General features: G+C 33.0%; 1 protein-coding gene across 2 annotated transcripts; it reads right to left on the bottom strand.

The window, feature by feature from the left end:
- Positions 1-12049: 12049 nt before the first annotated feature.
- On the bottom strand, positions 12050-17011 carry LOC122283857 (cucumber peeling cupredoxin-like). Of its 2 annotated transcripts, none has more exons than XM_043095251.1 (3): positions 16582-17011; positions 16254-16321; positions 12050-12562 (listed from the first exon to the last, which is right to left on the bottom strand). In XM_043095251.1, the coding sequence occupies exons 1-3, from the start codon at positions 16763-16765 to the stop codon at positions 12200-12202; spliced, it is 615 nt and encodes a 204-aa protein (XP_042951185.1). In that variant the 5' UTR covers positions 16766-17011; the 3' UTR covers positions 12050-12199. The 2 variants fall into 2 exon arrangements, with proteins under 2 accessions (XP_042951185.1, XP_042951184.1); XM_043095250.1 differs by having other exon boundaries at positions 12050-12566; positions 16258-16321; positions 16582-16964.
- Between the last annotated feature and the right edge of the window lie 2272 nt (positions 17012-19283).

Here is a 19283-nt window from a genome sequence, read left to right as displayed (position 1 = left end):
GTCGCCAATGGGATTAGACGAGCTGCAACTGTCATAGAATTCTTTTGGCACTTGAAAAACATCGTGTGCATTTGTAATGAAATTGAACGCTGTAAGAAGAGGATATCATTAATGACAGAGGATTGAAATAGATTGATAATGCATTTGGCGTTATTCACTACTTTAAATGGTTAGATTGTCTTTAAATAGTTAGAGATAAACACATATGAAGTTGAAGAAATTATGTCAACTTGGAGATCAATTAATGTTCATGATTTGAAAGAGGAAAGGAAAAAAAGGCGATGGAATTGAAAATGAAGAGCATGCACAAACTGTTTAGTGGCCGCCCAAGTTTGACATGCGGAAGCACCACCTGTTGGAACGGTCTAACCAATGCTATCTCCCACCACATGTGCCATTTGTGCTTCTGCGCATTGTAAAAACACCGCAGCAACAACGCCAAAAAAGTATAACCACAACACTAGTAAGCTTCTCCATTTTCTCTCTCTCACAATCAAAGTAAACCAATGTACGCTTTATATATATATGTTATATGCCTTTGAGATCTCAATGTGTGTTGTATGTATGTATGTAGGTAGGTATGCCTTTGATGACTATTGAGGGTTCCCTCTGCACTATATATATTAACGCAGAAACGATGAGCAACGTACTTACAACTCCTCTTAGACTGTTTAAATGGGGCCTAGCTAGCACGTTAGGTTCAGGTTGGGAAGTCAGAGTTGAGGGTCGAGCGCCTGCGACGGGACCAATTAATGGACCAAGCATACTGTTGAAACCCAACGCAGTGTGGAAAAGTTGGAAAGCAGAATTAGTCTACTTTGCTCTTTGTAAATATTAGATTTGAGTAGTTGATATGGGTACTCATGTTAGTAGTAGCTTAATTAATTAAGAGATCGATCGAAGACGTACCAAGTCCAGATCGCACGAACAAGACTTGAAAGGTTCTCGGCCTCATTAATAAGTGTCGAGGTTTCCATTTCCCCGCCATTTCATAGAGCTGCTCTTCATAATTTTCCCGTCTATATATATTCGATTAATTAAACTTCTAACTTTGACCGATCGATCTTCTGGAAGCATACGTACGTACTCGAGTTGAAATTTTTACGTTAATATCATGCAACATCCGATCTGCCGCCCTACACCATTTCCTTATCGTATATAAGTTTTTTAACTCTTGGCCGGCACTCGTATTCAATCAATATCGTTAAGATTAAAAAAATCAAGTTGGGCTACAACTAGCTACGTACAGTTTGTGGGGGTGCATGCCCTGATCAGGTTCCTAGAGCTAATCGATCGGTTTTATTATAATTCTATGCTGTAGAGGGTGAAAAGGGGCCGGCCCAAGAGTCCGAGAATCTATTATCTAAAGAAGGCCCGTCGGACTGTTAAAACCAAGACTACCAAGCCCACCAGAAGAGAGGCCTGTCCATGGTACATGTACATGTAGGTACGTAGTTTTGTACACACAGGTGCTTAGAATTGGGACGGGGTATATCTTTATATTAATAAGTGCCAATAACTTAAACTACAGTCTTTTCGTCTAACATTTTTATTTCCAGTTTTGCCCTTAGCTTTATTTGACAATTACGGTGATTTGTATTTTACTTTTATTCTGCGAACAGTTATTTTGGTCTTTTTCCATTTCCACCAATTAATTTAGCTTTTCCTGTTTTATTTCCAGTTTTGTCCCTTAATTTTATTGTCCAGTTTGTTATCCTTGGTGTCGTTTTGATTCGCCGACTTGAATTTAATGTCTTTTTACAGTTAAAACTTATCATATTTTTTACTTCTTCTTCAGCTCCCACCCATTTCTCACAAACCTCTCTCTCTCTCTCTCTCTCTCTCTCTCTCTCTCTCTCTCTCTCTCTCTCTCTCTCTCTCTCTCTCTCTCTCTCTCTCTCTCTCTCTCTCTCTCTCTCTTCGTTTCTTCATCTTCACAGAATCTCCATCAACTTTTACCTCCTCCACGGTCGCTTGCTTCTTAGTCTTCTTCTATTTTCTTTCATTTTTGTGTTTTTTGTTACTTGAAGAATGATAAAGATTGTGTAATTTTGATACGATGGGCAAGTTTGATTTTTAGGAGCAGAAATTTGGGTCTCAGGCTTTGCCTCCGGCGACCGCTCTCTGGAGACGAGCTCAGTGGCGTCAGATTCAAGCACAAGTTTTATTTTTGTCAAACACAGTTCAAGATTCTGTTTTTTTTTTTTTTTCATTGTGCATGGCGAGTATTGTTTTGTGAGATAAGTTGGAGAGCCATAGAGTTGAGTTTGGAATATGCAGGTTATGAGGTTCTGAGGCACTTCATGAGATGTATTGCTCGAGAGCGTGCAGGGTTGGCTGAAACATGCTGGAATCATAGTGTCTGAACTTTGATCTCGCATTTGTTTTTCAGAAAATACAATTCAAGATCAATTGAAGAAAGGTTAAAGGAGACGAGACATGAGAGAGAGACATGACAGACGAGGGAAGTCATGAGTGTGAATGGGGGCTTGGGAGTGCTTTGGTTTGTTTTTCTTTTTTTGTTTTTTAGTTTCCTTTCTTTTTTCATGTTGCGTTGGCTTCTTAATTCCTTGATTTGCGCCTCTGAAAGGGTCTCTAATTAATTACTCATTCTCTCTGTCTGTCTCAGCTCATATCATACGGGAGTGAGCTGGGTTGCACCATGGAGGACTTTTCCAGTCAACAGTTGGTACTTAATTCGCAAGCTCATAAAAATATACTGACACAAACTCTATTTATTTTAATACTTGTACTTTTATCATAAAATATGAATAATATAAAACATGAATAATACATATATATATAAGGGCATCTATATAATATAGAGTACTGTGACCTTTTTTCAATATATATTTCCTTATTTTTTGATCCTATTGAGTTAGTTGTTTTAGTAGTCCAACTCGATTGTTATTTTATAAAATTTGTGTTTCTCTTGAAAAGTTGAAACGAAAAATTAAATAATAATTTCATATATATATGAAATAATAATACATTCACTCTAAAAACATAGTCCAAAGTACTCTATTAGGCCTCTCGGATAAGCTAATTGATGAAGTCCTATTTTCAAATATCATAAATTTTTTTATAACTATTAATTTGTTGGTTACTTGTCGGGAAAGAATCCAAAACTGATTGCCGTGTTGAATTGAATATTGAGAATCGAGACTCAATACCTACTCCATTATTATTAATAGTAAAATGATTACTTAATAAGATCTATCCAACTGGATCCTATTTAATCAAACTTTTAGTGGGTAAGATGATAATAATATATATTATATAACATTTTATCTAAAATAGTAACTGAGTGGGTGAGATGATAATATATATTATATAATATTTCATCTAAAATAGTAACGTAGTGGATGAGATGATAATAATATATATTATATAACATTTTATCTAAAATAGTAACGGAATGGGTGAGATGATGATAATATATATTATATAATATTTTATCTAAAATAATAACGTAGTGGATGTGCACAGCAATTAATTTTGAATTCTTTCCCGACAGGAGTGGGAGTTGGTGGGTGAGAGTCGCTGGAGTTGATGGATTCAGTATCTATTTATATATATAATAACCGTATATATATAATATATTATATATTATATAATATTTTATCTAAAGCTTATATTCTGCTTTTTTTAAAGCTTCTACGAGAATTTTTGGGCAATTCTTTCACATATCATCATCAATCACGATAATGTATTCTAACTACTCCTTTGAAAACAATTATTTTAATAATAATTAACTCAGCAATTTTAAATTCATCCATCAATTTGTTTGACTTTCTAATTCATTTAAGTTTGTTGCCAAGGGTTCTACGTGGACACCCACAGAGCTATACGCGGCTTGGTGGGTCCCATGCATACTAATAATATCTTATATTAATCCTTATCTTTATATCTTTTATAAATGTTTTTTGTTTGCGAAATAATATATAAGTTCAGTTACATATAATCACTCTCTACATATTTTACTTATATGATTAATTAAAGTAATTATTTTATATTAAAAAAATGATACAGTCAATCACATTAATATAGTATATAAAAAATACGTAAAAATAACTACACATAAAATTTTTAATAATATATTATATTCTTTTCATATTCATTTTTCAAGAGTGATTGGGTTGATATGATCAAAACTCATATAGATTTGGTGAACAAGGTATTATTCATGGTGGAGGCAACTTTGGTGCAAAACAAAGGAAGGGAAGGGAATCGATCTTTTACATGTGCTTATAATGATTATCTTAGGTTGAATATTGAGATAATTATAAAGTTTTGTGCATATATAAAACTTTCAACATGATCTCTCTATTTAGTACCTAAAGTATATGTTACTAATCATAATATATGCACGGAAACAAGTGATGATTATAGTCATAGAAGTGCACCATGACGATAGCCTCGGATCGCTTTTATATATATGTGAATTTCTTCATCTCTATGAAATTTTTAGTAACTCTTTAAAACTTTTTCCCAATGAAGAAAGATATATATGATAGTATTTGGTTTGGATGGAAAGTGGGCAAGTTGAGTGGAGTAGGTCAATCCATGATTAGAGCAGAGTCGCGATCAAGTCGACATCTAACCAAACATTGGTGGAGCCCCATACAGAAACAATTCATCTGAACTTGGTGCAAAAATCAATGTTTGTGTATTTCCGTAGGACAAGACCTACATAAAATTATTAAAAGAATTTTAAGCGGTGGACTTCAGACGGCAAAATAGTATTTCTCTTATATATGCATGTTTCTTTTGATTTTGTTTGTTAGGCATCTAGCCAGCTGCCAACACCATTGATCTATATATTATTCTAATATAATATTTCTTGTCATCATGGTGCAAAACTAAATGATCTTGACATGATCGATGATTCACTCTATAATAATCCTCTTTTTGTTAATTATTGTGTGGGTCATAGCAATATCACTAAGGGTACGTTGGGCATAAAAAAAAAATTATCAACAAAGCTTAATGATATCGAGTCATGGGTTAGTGGATTCATTTGGTACTACTGTACTTCTTTAATTTTATATATTATATATAAGGCCTGAATTTCCATATTGCTGAGCTGGTATAAAGTTGCACCGGTCCCTCGATCGATCGGTCAAAGACTCAAAAGCTAGCTATTTATCTAATTATTTATATTGTAATTCCATTAATATTAATATAATTAATACTACTATATTTATTATTATTATTATTAGGGAAGCCAGCTTATGATCAATATCACATATATAGCACAAGACTTTTGTTTTTTTTTTTTTTCCAGCATATATATATACTAAGGAGCAAAATCGGAAATAAAATAGAGAAAAAAAATCAAGCGGTTAAAATATAAAAAGACCAAAACGTCTGTCAGCAAATAAAAGTAAAACTACAAGGATCGCAATTCCCAAATAAAACTGAGGGCAAAATTGAGAGAAAAGATGTAGACGACATATTGTTTTAAGCGGATTCACACTATATATATACGTATAGATATAAGATTATGATGATCAATGCAATGTCTTGTGCCATATAATATATACTTATTAATGCATATATATAATTATTACATGGATAGATTAGACGCTGATCTTCATATTTATTTTCTAATGTTCGATAATTTGCGATAATCATATTTATTTTCATATTCATAATCTAATAATCTATAATATAATAATTTTATATGTATATAGATGACAAAATCTCATATATAAATAAAAATTTCATATGTATAATCTATAATAATCACATATCTATAATATAATAATCTCAAAATATAACAAAATAATTTGTTATTTTGTCGTACTAAATATCTTGTTGAACTTAAATAGTAGGGTTTTAAACTTTTTTTCCACAACAAAAAAAGCACATGCATGCCGGACCCTACCGAAATACTATTGGGAGCGATATGAGAGACGTCATTAGAAAAGAAAGGCTCCCTCATAGTATTATCTATTGTTACTTACACAGTGCAAAGTGGGGGTAATCGACATCACCTCTATCCACGAGCAAACATTTTCTTAGATGCCTCACCATACCATAAAGTCAATAGAAAGACTCAAAAGTCTCCACAATATTTCACGGGGACGTGGATATGCGTGTGCAATTGTGCATGGAATATGTTGCGTGGGTTGGAATAATGATACGCTATTCTCGCACGTTTTTGGAGCCTGTGAACACAAAAAAAGGGGGCCAAGGCCGGGGCCGGGGACCAGGTAATAATTCAGAGAATAATTATTTATTAATATCGGTGGGTCTCGCCTGTTTGCATTGAATTCCAATTTTACATTTTGTGATTCTGAAATTAATTAATTAACTAATAAAAAAACGAATTAAAATATAAAATACTGAAGTAGTATTTTTGGCTTTGTCTGTGTCAAACGTATTGAATTTATCAAATCTAAGGCTTAATTATTATTATTTTAAAAAAAAGTAAATAACTAAAAAAATAAATACTGAACCAACGCCACAAAAAGCCATAAGACTTTTCATATGCCCCAGGCCATCTTATTTAAGTGATCACATGTTTTGCTCCGGCCACAAGTTTTTTTTTTTTTTTTATATATCTGAAGGAAATATACTACTATTAAAAAACTAAACAAAATACCCATTTCGTTGTTGACTTGTTGTGGCATAAGCCATCTATTTCCCACCAGCGGTTGTCATGGGGAGGAAAATCGTGGCTAAATAACATATTTCTTATAGTGTTTGTATATACTACTATTAAAAAACTAAAAAAAATACAGTTAAGTACTATTCTATTTGTTAGTTTAAAAAAATAAAGATAGACAATTTCAGAAAATATAATGAACGGGTAGCATAATGTATTAAATATGATGTTATATCATGTTGATGGTGTTGCGAGTAGAGCAGTTAATCTAACAATGTAACGGGTCGAAGACAGACTTAGTCGAACATCCAAACAAGTCGTAATTCACAAAAACAAAAACTGAAAACCGTTTTAAGGACGGCTGGTTTTCGTTTGGTGGGACAGAATCCACTTCTCAGCACAAATATATTGCATGTGGCTTTCTGTTGTGTGTATTGTCATGTACACAAACCTCCCACATTCCTCTAACGAAATGAAAGTAGGAAAAATATAGTTGCAAGCATAATTGTGTACTAATCTGTACACCAATGTGATGTGATTGATCAAAAAGTAGATTTTATTGAAAACAGTGTTACTTTAAATTTTAAGTATGAATGAATCAGTATTGGTACACAGATTAGTACGCGACTGTGCTTGTATACAGCAAAACTCATAAAAGTATTCCCCATTGACCCACCCCGACTTCTATCATTTCGCTCCTCACCTTCTCTTTCCTCTCACTTCTTTTCTCTACTTTTTTTTGCCCTATCTCATAGGGTTTTGATGTCCTGGTAGTTTTGTTACTCTCATGAACTCCTGACCTAAAGCTATGTACGAAGAGATTTTGGCCGTTGTCTTCTTTGGGTTTCTCTTTTTTGTTCTCTTTTGGAGGGTTTTCTGGTGGAAAACGGTGCAGATTCGAGCTCCTGGGGTTTTTTCAACCGTACCCATGTCTAAGATCTTCGATTTTCAGTGGTAAACTCTCGATTGCCTTAGAAAAACATAAGTGATATATTTTAAATATTCTTGTAAATATCATAGTTAGTAGAGAATTCATCAAAATTAAGCCGTTAACCTCTCTCTCTCTCTCTCTCTCTGTTTTTTTTTAACAAAAGCGGTGGCCCTCTATTTTAGACCAGACAACTTTGATCCGTAGGATTTTTACAGGTCTTCTGTAGCTGTCAGGCACCGCATAGCTATGACACTACATTGCTCTTCTGTAGTTGTCAGGCGCCACATCTATGATACTACATTGCTCTTCTGTAGCTGTCAGACGCCGCAGTTATGATACTACATCGCTCCTGTCTCTTGTAGAGAAATGCTTCACGAGAGATGATTCGTCATAATTTTCTCTATAAAAGAATTATTCAGTTCATCTTCTTTCGCATCTCATCTTCTTCACTTTTCTGAAATCAGTCTGCATTCTTACGCTAGAATCTCTTTCTGCTTTCTCATTTTGTAATGGCTCAGCAATCTTCTCATTACCAATATATGAGGTATTCTGCACCTCGTTCACCAGTTGTTTCAGCTTCTTCCGTAGGTGCTATAATGCAATCCAATAATGATCTGACTAATAAGTCAGATGATGAAATTATCTACGAGCTTGTGAGTCTCGGCACCCGGTGCCGAGACTCACCAACCATTGTCGCATATTCTCAGCGACTACAATCCAGGACTGGTGGGGTTGACAAACTCCACGAGAATATTTCTATTCTTCAACGGCTTCTTCTGGAGTCCAACATGAAGATAGAAGCACTAAAGCGAGATAATAGAGATTTAAAATCTTTGCTTAAATCTTCTTTTCGAGTGACTACTCCTTTAGATAGGAAATGCATGCAGATTTTTGAAGAGCAAGAGCGTTTAAAGATTGAGGCGAAAAGCCTCAAATTTCTGTAATTTTGCTTCGAGATAATAAAATAATGCTTTACAAATATTCATATTTGTATTTCAATCTTCTGGTAGATCTTCTATGTGTTCTATTTTATTTCTCCTTTAATAATGCACACTTCTTACAAAATCGTAATATGAATCTAAAATACTAATTGTATTTAACAGATGGTATTTCAAATCTAATAATTTCATTCATGTCCCCCTTGAATGTTCTCTAAATACCAATTGAAGCTTCTCATTTTACAAATTTTTTAGTTACAGTTCACTTGTAAAATCTTTGCTTGTTATTTGGGAAAATTTCAGTGGATCAAGATATCAACAATCATGACAGTGCTGCTGCTCTCCTTCTAAACAGGTTGATTCACATGAATAACCTCAGTTACTTCAATATACTTAATGAAATGTTCAAATACTTTTTGACTCTGCCTTTTGATTTGTTAGGTTCTATTTCCAATTCTTTGCACCGAGTTAGAGCATGTAGCAGCTCTCAGGATATACTGAAGATAAAAGTTTGTTTGTTTTCAGTTTGCACTTCCCTTATGGTAATAATCTTTTGTGTTCAAAATTAGGAAGACGCTAGAAACCATGCTCCTATGGCCTTCACTGAATGGGGATGAAACTTCATGCCTGATTACTCTTTTTTTTTTTTTCCATATTTTTCTACTGGTTACTCTTATCTCTATGCAAGTAATGGTTGTAAGTATTTTCTCCCCTTAGTTTCCAAAGCACAACATGGATGCATTGATTGTCTAGCAATGATGATATGTGCTGAATTCAAAACTCTAGAATCATTTGCCTCCACCTCAGAGAAGATTACGATTCCTGAAAAGAAAAATTGTACCAGTTAGTTTCATATCCTTATTATGAACATAAATATTGATCCATATAAATATGCAATTAATCATGCATATCCAATCAATCTTAACTAAGCTTAACAATATAATGGTCTTCAAAATATACCAGGAATCACATTTGCTCTATATGTTCTTGGGGCATCAGTGTCTGTCTCTCCAGAATAATGAATGAGATGTATTTATTTCTTATGTTCTTTATTTGAGAGACTGGAAACCTATTTTACGTGTCTTGCTCTCCAAATATTTTGCACAACCAATGCTCGTTTCCAGCGTTGACGAATGCCGCGAAATTTCTGACCTTATTCTGGCAAAGCCGATTATTTTAGGAACACGGATCAAAGTTTCTTCTTATAATGGTACTTCCTGTTAATATTAACATTGTTGTTAATTGTACATCTTATACTTGTATATTTATTCATTCATGTTTATAATATAGGCCTATCGCTGTCATCAAAACCGACGAGTGTCTTTATTGTTGAATCCCTTCTTTCATCTTCTGTTGCATCACGTACATGGTAAATAACTTATTTAAATACACTATAAATTTAATTTTGTTTTTTTCATTGTAAATCTTTCTTTGTTTCTATTGATGTTTAACTTTATTTACTAATTCAAATTTTTAGGGCAGCACAAAATGATAAATTGCTGGAAGAGATCATTGGAAATAGTTTTAGATCAGCTTCAAGTAGTTCTACTGATCCAATCATAAAAGTATCTGAAATCGCAGAAAAACTGATATTTGCTCTAGCAATGGCGGTATATTTTTCTTTTTTTTTTAAAGCCAAATTTCTTATTTTAAAGAATACAATTCATTTTTTCACTCTTTGGAATCGTTTAATTTTATTCTAAGTTTTTGGGACATAGAGATTGGAGGTTGGTTGGAATGAAATGGAGATGGAGGATGAGAATTTGTGAATTGTGTGCTGTGGCTTCAGAACTGTGCATATGCTTCAATTTAAAATGTTGATTGTTTGTTGGATTTGATTTATGTAATAAGGGTGAATTTCGAATCCTTCTATACGGTATTATTTAGATGTTGATTAGTGCACATAGTTATTTTGTCTTAATGCAGAGGTCCACATATTTGGTTAGAGGCAAATTTAGAATGGTTGATTTTCACCAGTCATTCCACTACGTATCATGCGAGAATTGCAACAAAGCAACTGGCTATGACCTCGGTGAAAACTTCATATGTTATAGTTGCAAGAATGCAGCAAGTGCACGGGCAAGGTAAACATTTTCCTCATATTTTGAAATTAAAAATTTTTATATGGTAGTTAGAACATTTTATTTGCTGATATCAACGAATGATAATTTATTTATTGCTGTCAGGTGTCGAGTTTACTTAGATATGTATGATGATACCACATCGATACCCGTTGTTATTTTTGAAATCTATACAATATATTTATATGTTTACAAATTTATATATTTTTAAATTTATACAATATATTTATATGTTTACAAATTTATATATTTTTAAATTTATACATTTAAATACGTTTAAAAATTTTGATACATTATCTTTTTATATGTTTTTTCATTGTTACAGGAACATCTACCTTATATTGAAAACATTGCAAACAACATTGAAAATAATGAGTGGATCGTAGTCTTGGGCGCGCAGATGAATGAATCTGGGAGATTACGTCAAAACAAACTTACTGTATTATCTGTTAATAACGTCCCAGAAACAGCAGAATGAGTTTCCAGACTTTTTTTTTGAAACTTTTGACTATTGTAATATATAAGTACAGGGTATTCGTGTATAGTTGTAGTTATGTTTATTAGAGTGCTGTATTATAACAATGAATATTTTGCAAACAATATATATAATGTTTATTATGAAGAGGAAGAAAATTGTTAAAATATAGATGAAATTCTGTCTATTTATAGTTAAATTAAAAAATTTTTAAATTATTACACTTAAAAAAAATATCGACTGGGCACACGTGCATCGCACGTGCTGCTTTACTAGTATATATATATATATATATATGTATTGGCATACATCGGCTAGTTAGTACACGAAACTAAGACGAATGTGATCGTGGATACAAGCATGCAAGAGGAGATATATATCGTCTCCAACTTTGTTGAGTTAAGGTCCATATGGGTAGATTTTACGTTGTCAAGAAAGAAATTAATTGTGAATAATAATTCATAAATATCCATAATTCATAAATATCCCAATTATCCTTTTTTTTAAACATGGGAATGGGGAATCGATCCTTAATTGATTATCTTGGTGAGAAATCAAGGTGTTGACAATTGATCTAAAGGACCTTGGCAGATAGTGAATGAATTAATTACCTAGTATTTGAGGAGTTAGACAACTTTTGTTTTTACTTATTAATGGGAGTAACTTAAGTACTTAATAATTTGTTTTTTGAAGAACACGTTTTTTTAATTACTAAAGATTATTTTATATGAAGAAGAGGATGGTATATCAATTCTTTCAATTGTTAAAAATTAAAAAAAAAAAATTCTCATAATTGACCCCTAATCTTTATTTTTTTGTGGGTGCGATAGTCAAGGAAAAAAAAAATTCATGATGTTATAAAATTTCATAGAAACCCATTTTTTTGGCCCAATCTTTAGTCTATTATGAGTGGTTAATTACTTTCTGACAATGAAGCAATATAAAATATTTAGGAATACTATGATACATGGACACTACTATTTTTTAAGAATTCCTTTAGTGATCATATGCTTCTCAAATAATACATTATATATGTAGTTCTATTACAAAATTCAATCACCAGTTGATCAAATCATGGCATAAAGAAATAAGCTTCAAACAAAATTCTAACATCATAGTACATATCAATGTATTATCAACTATAAATTTCCCCCTTTTTCCTTAGAAAATGAAACTCATGACAATGGAAAACAAAGAGATAAATAAACTAGCAAAGACACTAGATGATGAAGAATCAGGTAGCGGCGATGTAGGTGGGGATGATGTCGGAGATGATGCAGGAGTTGGAGCGCAATCAGCAGGGGTCCCTGATGTGGGAGATGGTGTTGTAGAAGGAGTTGGGTTGGAAGGTGGAGTACTCGTCGTAGGCGGGACAGCACTTGGAGAGCCGGAGACTGTAACTGCTAACTTCTGGCCTGATTGGCAATGCCGACCAATAGTGCAGATGTAGTAGTTGGTACCAGCAGTGGACAGAGTTATGTTGGCAGGGCCAATGGTGATGGTGTTGCCGATGGGATTAGATGAGCTAGCACTACAACATTTTGTGGCTTTTTCCACAGAGGAGAGTGGTCGGAAAAAGCTAAGATTAAGTGGCAAACAAATTTTTCTCACCAAAATTTTTCATGGGACGTTGGTGGCATATAATAAGTGACGAATACTATTTTGCCACCAATTTTTTTTTTCATGGAAAAAGGTACATTTTTTGCACGAATCCAATTTGTGGTAAAAACTAGTTTGGTTCGTGGCAAAAATTGTTTGGATTTAAGCCCTTATGGTCCTTTAAATTTATTTACCCACTAATATTTTTAGTCGGAAATAATACAATTCTCACGATAATATTCATGAAAAAAATGGTGGCATTAAGTTTTTTGTGATGTATCTTTTTGTGCCAAAAACATGTTTGTAATATATTTCGTGGTGCCAAAAATAACACAATGATTTTTTGTTGTCCAACTCCATCTTTTCCCACCATCTTGTATGATTGCTAATGTTCATTTTTCACGAAAGTCTACAATTTGGTGGCAAATACATACTAGCTACCAAGCATATAGTGATAAAAAGTATATGCCACGAGTTACATTCATGGAAAATGCTTAGATATTTTAGAAAAAAAAATATACCAAAAATAAAAAAAACAGATAAGAAGAAGAAAAAAGAGAGATTTAGCCAAAAATAATCATAACAAATAGTCTAATATAGGCTTAAATAAATGTATTCCAACATTAGAGATCAAAATTGACTCGTACAATAATTTAAAAAGAAAATATTATAAAAATTTACATTTGTTTTTACAAACTTATCCATTTCCAATACATTCAAGTTTTAGAAACCAATACCAAATCATGTCATACAAACTCAGCTTGACCTACAAACAACTAAAGTTCAGCATTTATCAATCAAAAAGAAACTAGCAAAAAATGAAGGGGAAAGCAAATGCATAGAGAAAACAAATGCTACTTCTTCAAAGTGAAAAAGAAGGGGAACAGAACCCAAATTAGTGTTACAGAGCAGTGTTACAGAGCAGAACCCACTTCTTCTAAGTAGTGTTAAAAAACAGAACAGAACCCAAATTGCCTAAACCAAAACAGAGCAGAATTTTATTCTACCTTATCAAGCAGTAGGTTGAACTAATTTCTCTTGTTTATAATAAAAGTAAAACAAGCTTTTCAAAATTACAAACAATAAATAAAAACAGATAAACGGTGACTTATGATGAGCTTCTATATCTGTAATTTAATTTGACAAATGGATTGAGAATAGGCAAGAATACAAAAAGATACTGAAGTGAGCATTTAAAAAAAAAAACTTCCAGTGGACAACCCTGAATCAAGAGCTACTTTGGAAGAAACATCAATGCCTAGCTGTTCAAACTCAACTTCTAACTTATATCCTACTCTAGTACATGAATATTGGAACTTCTAAATTAATATAACATGCTCAACTAAGCTACTGCATCAATGATATTTTCTAAGGGTGCATGATAAGTTGCTTCAGGAGAGTAAATAAATAGGATTGATCTTGCTTTATAAAAATCACCAAGCTAGTCATCATTGATCCCATAAACATAAGTACTACAATAAGATGCTAACCTTGAGATGCCCTCTTTCATGGAAAACCCATTTGCTAAGTTCAGTAAAAATGCTTGAAGTGTACATGAACCTGCAATTTTCAAGACAAATTATGCTGCTAAATAAAACAGCTGCCAGTATTCTTTTTAATATTGAAAAAAAAAAAAAAAACTAAGTTGCCAGCCTAGTACCAACATGACAGTTAGAACCTACTAGTTTGAACAAAATCGTTGGTTGCTTACTTAGACTATTAATCTTGAAGAAAAGTGTTAAAAAAAATAAATTCTCATATCCACTAGTTTAACACATAGTCATAAAGGTTAAACATAATCAAAACTATTAATCAAACTCAATATTAAAAATAGAAGATCTTCTCAATATTAAAAAGAGTAGAAATAAGTATAAATATTCAAGGAGCCTACATTTGGATCAAATACATATACAAAGTCTGAAATTAGTTGAGATAAACTACTCCAAAAGAAACCCACATCAAGTTCTACCAACTTCAAGTTCTACAAAAAAAAAATTAAGCAATAAATATAAACTAAGCAATAAACTAAATTAAGCAATAAATATAAACTAAGCAAAAATTAAGCAATAAACTAAGCCCTTATGGTAAATATTCAAGGAGCCTACATTTGGATCAAATACATATACAAAGTCTGAAATTAGTTGAGATAAACTACTCCAAAAGAAACCCACATCAAGTTCTACCAACTTCAAGTTCTACAAAAAAAAAATTAAGCAATAAATATAAACTAAGCAATAAACTAAATTAAGCAATAAATATAAACTAAGCAAAAATTAAGCAATAACCTAAGCCTTTAGAACCGGAGGTGGCGGGTGGGGCTTCATGGGTGGCGGATCGGGGCTGGGGAAGGGTGGTTTGGGTTGCTAAAGGGCCGGTAATGAAATGGTGAGAAGATGGTGGCCAATGGTGGTGCGACGGCGGCGTGGGGAGGATTTTGGGCGGCGGCTTGCAGCCGTTCGTGGAGGAGTTTGGCGGCGCGAGAGGGGCTGAAAATAGAGGGGTGAGGTCGCCAGCTGATGGGGAAGAGAATGGGAGCAACGGCGAGAGAAATGGGCGGCGCACGGCGGCGCAACAACCCACACCCCGAATGGGTTTCGCACGGCCATCGGGGAGGAGAGAGAGAGCGTGGGGAAGGGAGGTTGGGGTGGGGGAGGTCGCCGGCGTGTGGGGGAGCTGGTGGGCTGGGCGGTGTCGCCGGACGGAGGCCGACGGCGTGGCTGGGTGGAGGACGGCAGATCGGGGGGCTGGGTCGCGCAGTGCTGGAGGAGAAATAAGGAGAAAAAGAAGAAGAAAGAAGAAAGAAGAAAGAAGAAAGAAAAAGGAAAAAGGAAAAAAAGAAAAGGAGGGAAAAAAATTGAAGGGAAAAAAATAAGGTGTAGAATTTTTAATCTGGGTCTTAAAATAGATCTAACGGGTATGATTTTAGAATGATAAAAAAAAATAATATAATTTAAATGCAGTGATTTAGTAAAATAAAATAATAAAATTTATCAACTAGAAAATAATAATTAATAACAATAAAGCACATCAAAATAATTTTTACAACTAAAAAAATCAAAAAATAAATTCAATGAGAAATTCGATAAATTTAAAACAAAATAATTAATATTTTAAATATCTGAAATAAATTTCTAAAAAAATTAAAGAAAGATAATCGACGTCAAGTGTGAGTGTGGGTATACAATAGGCTAATGTATAATATTCTTCTATTTAAAAATATGTAGAGATTTTTGTGGGGAGTAATATTTGTGGGAATTACTTATTTAGTAGCGGGAAAAAACAATAAGCCACGATGATGAAGGTGATAATCAAATAGTTTTTTGCGACGACTTTAATCTGTGGTAAAACGTCAATTTAACTCGTCACAATAATTATTTTTCCACTAAAGGTCTATATGTTGCCCATATTTATTATCCAGGAAACAAGTTAATCACAAAAACTACAGACGTGGTAGAGAAAAATCTTTTGCCATCAAACATTATCCACTAAGACAATTTCATGGGAAAATGCGTATGTTTATTCTCTCCAATCAATTTAGTGGCAAAAAGCCACTTTTTTCCACGACGGATATCCGCAGAAAAAGAATTCGTGGCAAAAGCCACAAAATGTTGTAGTGGCTACAACTATCATAGGATTCTTTCGGCAATTGAAGAACATCGTGCTCATTTGTGGCGAAGTTGAATACTGTAGGAGGACAAAATATGATATCATATGTACATTAATGACAAAGGAGGTGAAGAATGAGGATAATGCATGCATGTGTTGTTACTCACAAACTACTTTACATGGTTAGATTGTCATTAAATAGTTACAGGTAGACACATTTCATGAAGTTGAAGAAGACATTAATTAATGTAATTTGGAGATCGAATTAATGTTAATTTGAAAGAAGTAAGGAAGACGGTAATGGAATTGAAAATGAAAAGCAGAGGCAAGAATCTTACATAGGATATCGCCAACCATGAATTGCTTATTGGCCGCCCAAGTTTCGTATGCGGAAGCACCACCTGCTGGAACACTCCAACCGATGTTATCTCCTACCACATGCACTGTTTGTGCTGCTGCGCATTGCAATAGCAGCACAGCAACAACACCAAAAAGGGCCACACCACTCGTGAACTTCTCCATTCTCTTTCTCACAATTTTGGATATAAAATATAAAACTGTATTTTAACTATGCCTATTGTATTGAGACGATGGATCGATCGATCCGAGGGTGTCTTGTGTGCTTTGAATGGCTTTTGACACAAACTGTGTGTGCTATAATGCCTTATAGACTATATAAAAAATTTGATGAGAGTGCTAAGGTTCCATATAGACTATATATAGTGACGCAAAAACCGTTGCGCAATTAGCCATCCTTCAGGAGAGATTAGCGAAGTACGTACGTGGTCCAGACGGCGGGAAATGGAGACGCGACCTGGCTCCGATCGAGACGTTACGTTAGAATGGTTGCTTGGATCGATGCCGGTCCATTTTGTACAAAACAAGTGGAAGCTTCGGGTTGAAACCCAATGCAAATTAGCTGAAAGTTCGAAGGTCGACAGTTTCTACGTTTTCATCGGTCCACACGTAACATTCAACAGGGCGAGAATGCATCAACAGCCACTTTAATTATTGGCCTTGGAAAAACAGTACAACATAATGTATTAATTGCTTGAAACGTGGAGGAGTACTGGATTAATTATATATGATATGGGCAAAAAAAGGTATTGCCATCTTATTTAAACTATATCATTTCTGAATCATGATTGTATTTCAATGGGTACGTGTCAAATTTATTTAAAACAAATAATAATAATAAACTTTATGATACTGTTTTTGTGAGAGATGTTCTTATTTTTCTAATTTAAAAAAAAAAAAATTCGCTATGTATCATAATTCTATACATATTTCATATTTGAAAAACGTTCAGTTATGAAAATAATAGAAATCGATATAGAGATTTAACGTAGTTTGACAATATGTCTGTATCTATAAGAGTGAGCGGTACAAAATTCACTATCAATCAAATAAGATTATATAATATATATTTATACTAATCCTAGATATATGAATGTATTTAAAAATAATTACAAAAATATCTCCCATATGAGCCATATCTGCCTACTTTCACCGTCTGAGGCATATACTTCAACAAATCTCGTAGAGAGGCAAAAGTGATTGAATAATACTAAGTACAAATTTTTGGTTTGCAGCTATCATTAAAGCTTTTGTGAAAAAGTGAACCCATTAATAAAATGTATAAAATGATTTTTTTTCTTTTTTTGTGAGGCCGATTTTTTACAAAAAATGATCTACAAGGGACTTCTATTTCTAAACTTGTAATTAGCATTAATATTTAAAGCACTCTTAATAGTTTATGTATCTTATTTTTTAAAATATATTATTAAAATTTATTTTTTTTATTTTACATACTAATTTTTATAAAATACTATATATTAACTTTTTTTTTATATCATTTAAATACTATAATTTTTAATATTTTTTAATTAATTAACGAGATCGATCGAAGACGTACCAAGTACAGATCGCACGAACAAGACTGGAACCGTTCTTGGCCTCATTAATTAAGAGTCAAGGTTTCCATTTCCACGCCATTTCATAATTTTCCCGTCTATATTCTAGTAATTAAACTTCTAACTTTGACCGATCAATCTTCTGCAAGTATACATACGTACTGGAGTTGAAATTTCTACGTTAATATCATGCAAATTAACATCCGATCCGCCGCCCTACACCATTTCCTTTTCATATATATTAAGTTTTTTTAACTCTTGGCCGGCACTCGTACGTATTCAATCAATATCGCGAAGATTAAAAAATAAAGTTGCAGCGACGTACAGTTTGTGGGCATGCATGCCCTGATCAGATTCCTATATAGAACTGATTGGTTTTGTTACAATCTTACTAAAAGTATTATAGTCATGAAAAAAATTATATAATATAAATTCATTAAATGAAATGGTTTCATATGATACATTAAATATAATATTTTATAATAAAAATAATTTTATAATCTAATATACTATATCAAATTACGTTAATTTATAAATTTATTTTATAAGATCTTTTATAATTAAAATATTTCTCTTATTTTATAGTACCATGGTATAACATATATGTAGATAGTTTCGTACACATGACAGGTGCTTAGAATTGGGACGGGGTATACATATATACATATATATTGGCATACGTACTCGGCTAGTCAGTACACGAACATAGCGAAGACGAACTTGATCGTGGATAAAAGCATGCAAGAGGAGATCATATATATCGTCACCAACAAATTAGTTGAGTTAAAGGTCTATATGGGTAGATTTTACGTTGTCAGGAAAGAAATTAATTGTGAATAATAATTCATAAATTAATTCCCAATTATCTTCTATGTTTTTTTGTTTTTTTAAATGGGGAGGTGGGAATCGATCCTTAATAGGCTATCTTAGTGAGAAATCAATGTGTTTCCAATTGATCTAAAGGACCTTGACAGATATTGAATGAATGAATTACTTAGTATCTGAGAAGTTAGACAAGTTTTATTTTTACATATTAATGGGAGTAAATACCTTAAGTATTTAATAATTTGTTTTTTGGTGAACACATTTTTTGAATTGCTCTTCTTTATTTCTTTTTCTTTTTCTTT

Source organism: Carya illinoinensis, chromosome 1 (genome assembly GCF_018687715.1).
Source record: "Carya illinoinensis cultivar Pawnee chromosome 1, C.illinoinensisPawnee_v1, whole genome shotgun sequence".
In the NCBI taxonomy this organism is placed as follows: Eukaryota; Viridiplantae; Streptophyta; class Magnoliopsida; order Fagales; family Juglandaceae; genus Carya; species Carya illinoinensis.
The sequence above is the reverse complement of the archived record's forward strand: the minus strand, read 5'-3'. Positions and strand labels throughout refer to the sequence as shown.

Bases quoted from the DNA above. Each gene is read 5' to 3' on its own strand.
- LOC122283857 (XM_043095251.1), bottom strand. From the start codon at position 16,765: ATGGAGAAGTTCACGAGTGGTGTGGCCCTTTTTGGTGTTGTTGCTGTG. The intron at 16,322-16,581 runs GTAAGATTCTTG...GTCCTCCTACAG, and splicing joins CATGGTTGGCGATATCCTAT to TATTCAACTTCGCCACAAAT. The intron at 12,563-16,253 runs CACTACAACATT...TGTAGTGCTAGC, and splicing joins AATCCTATGATAGTTGTAGC to TCATCTAATCCCATCGGCAA.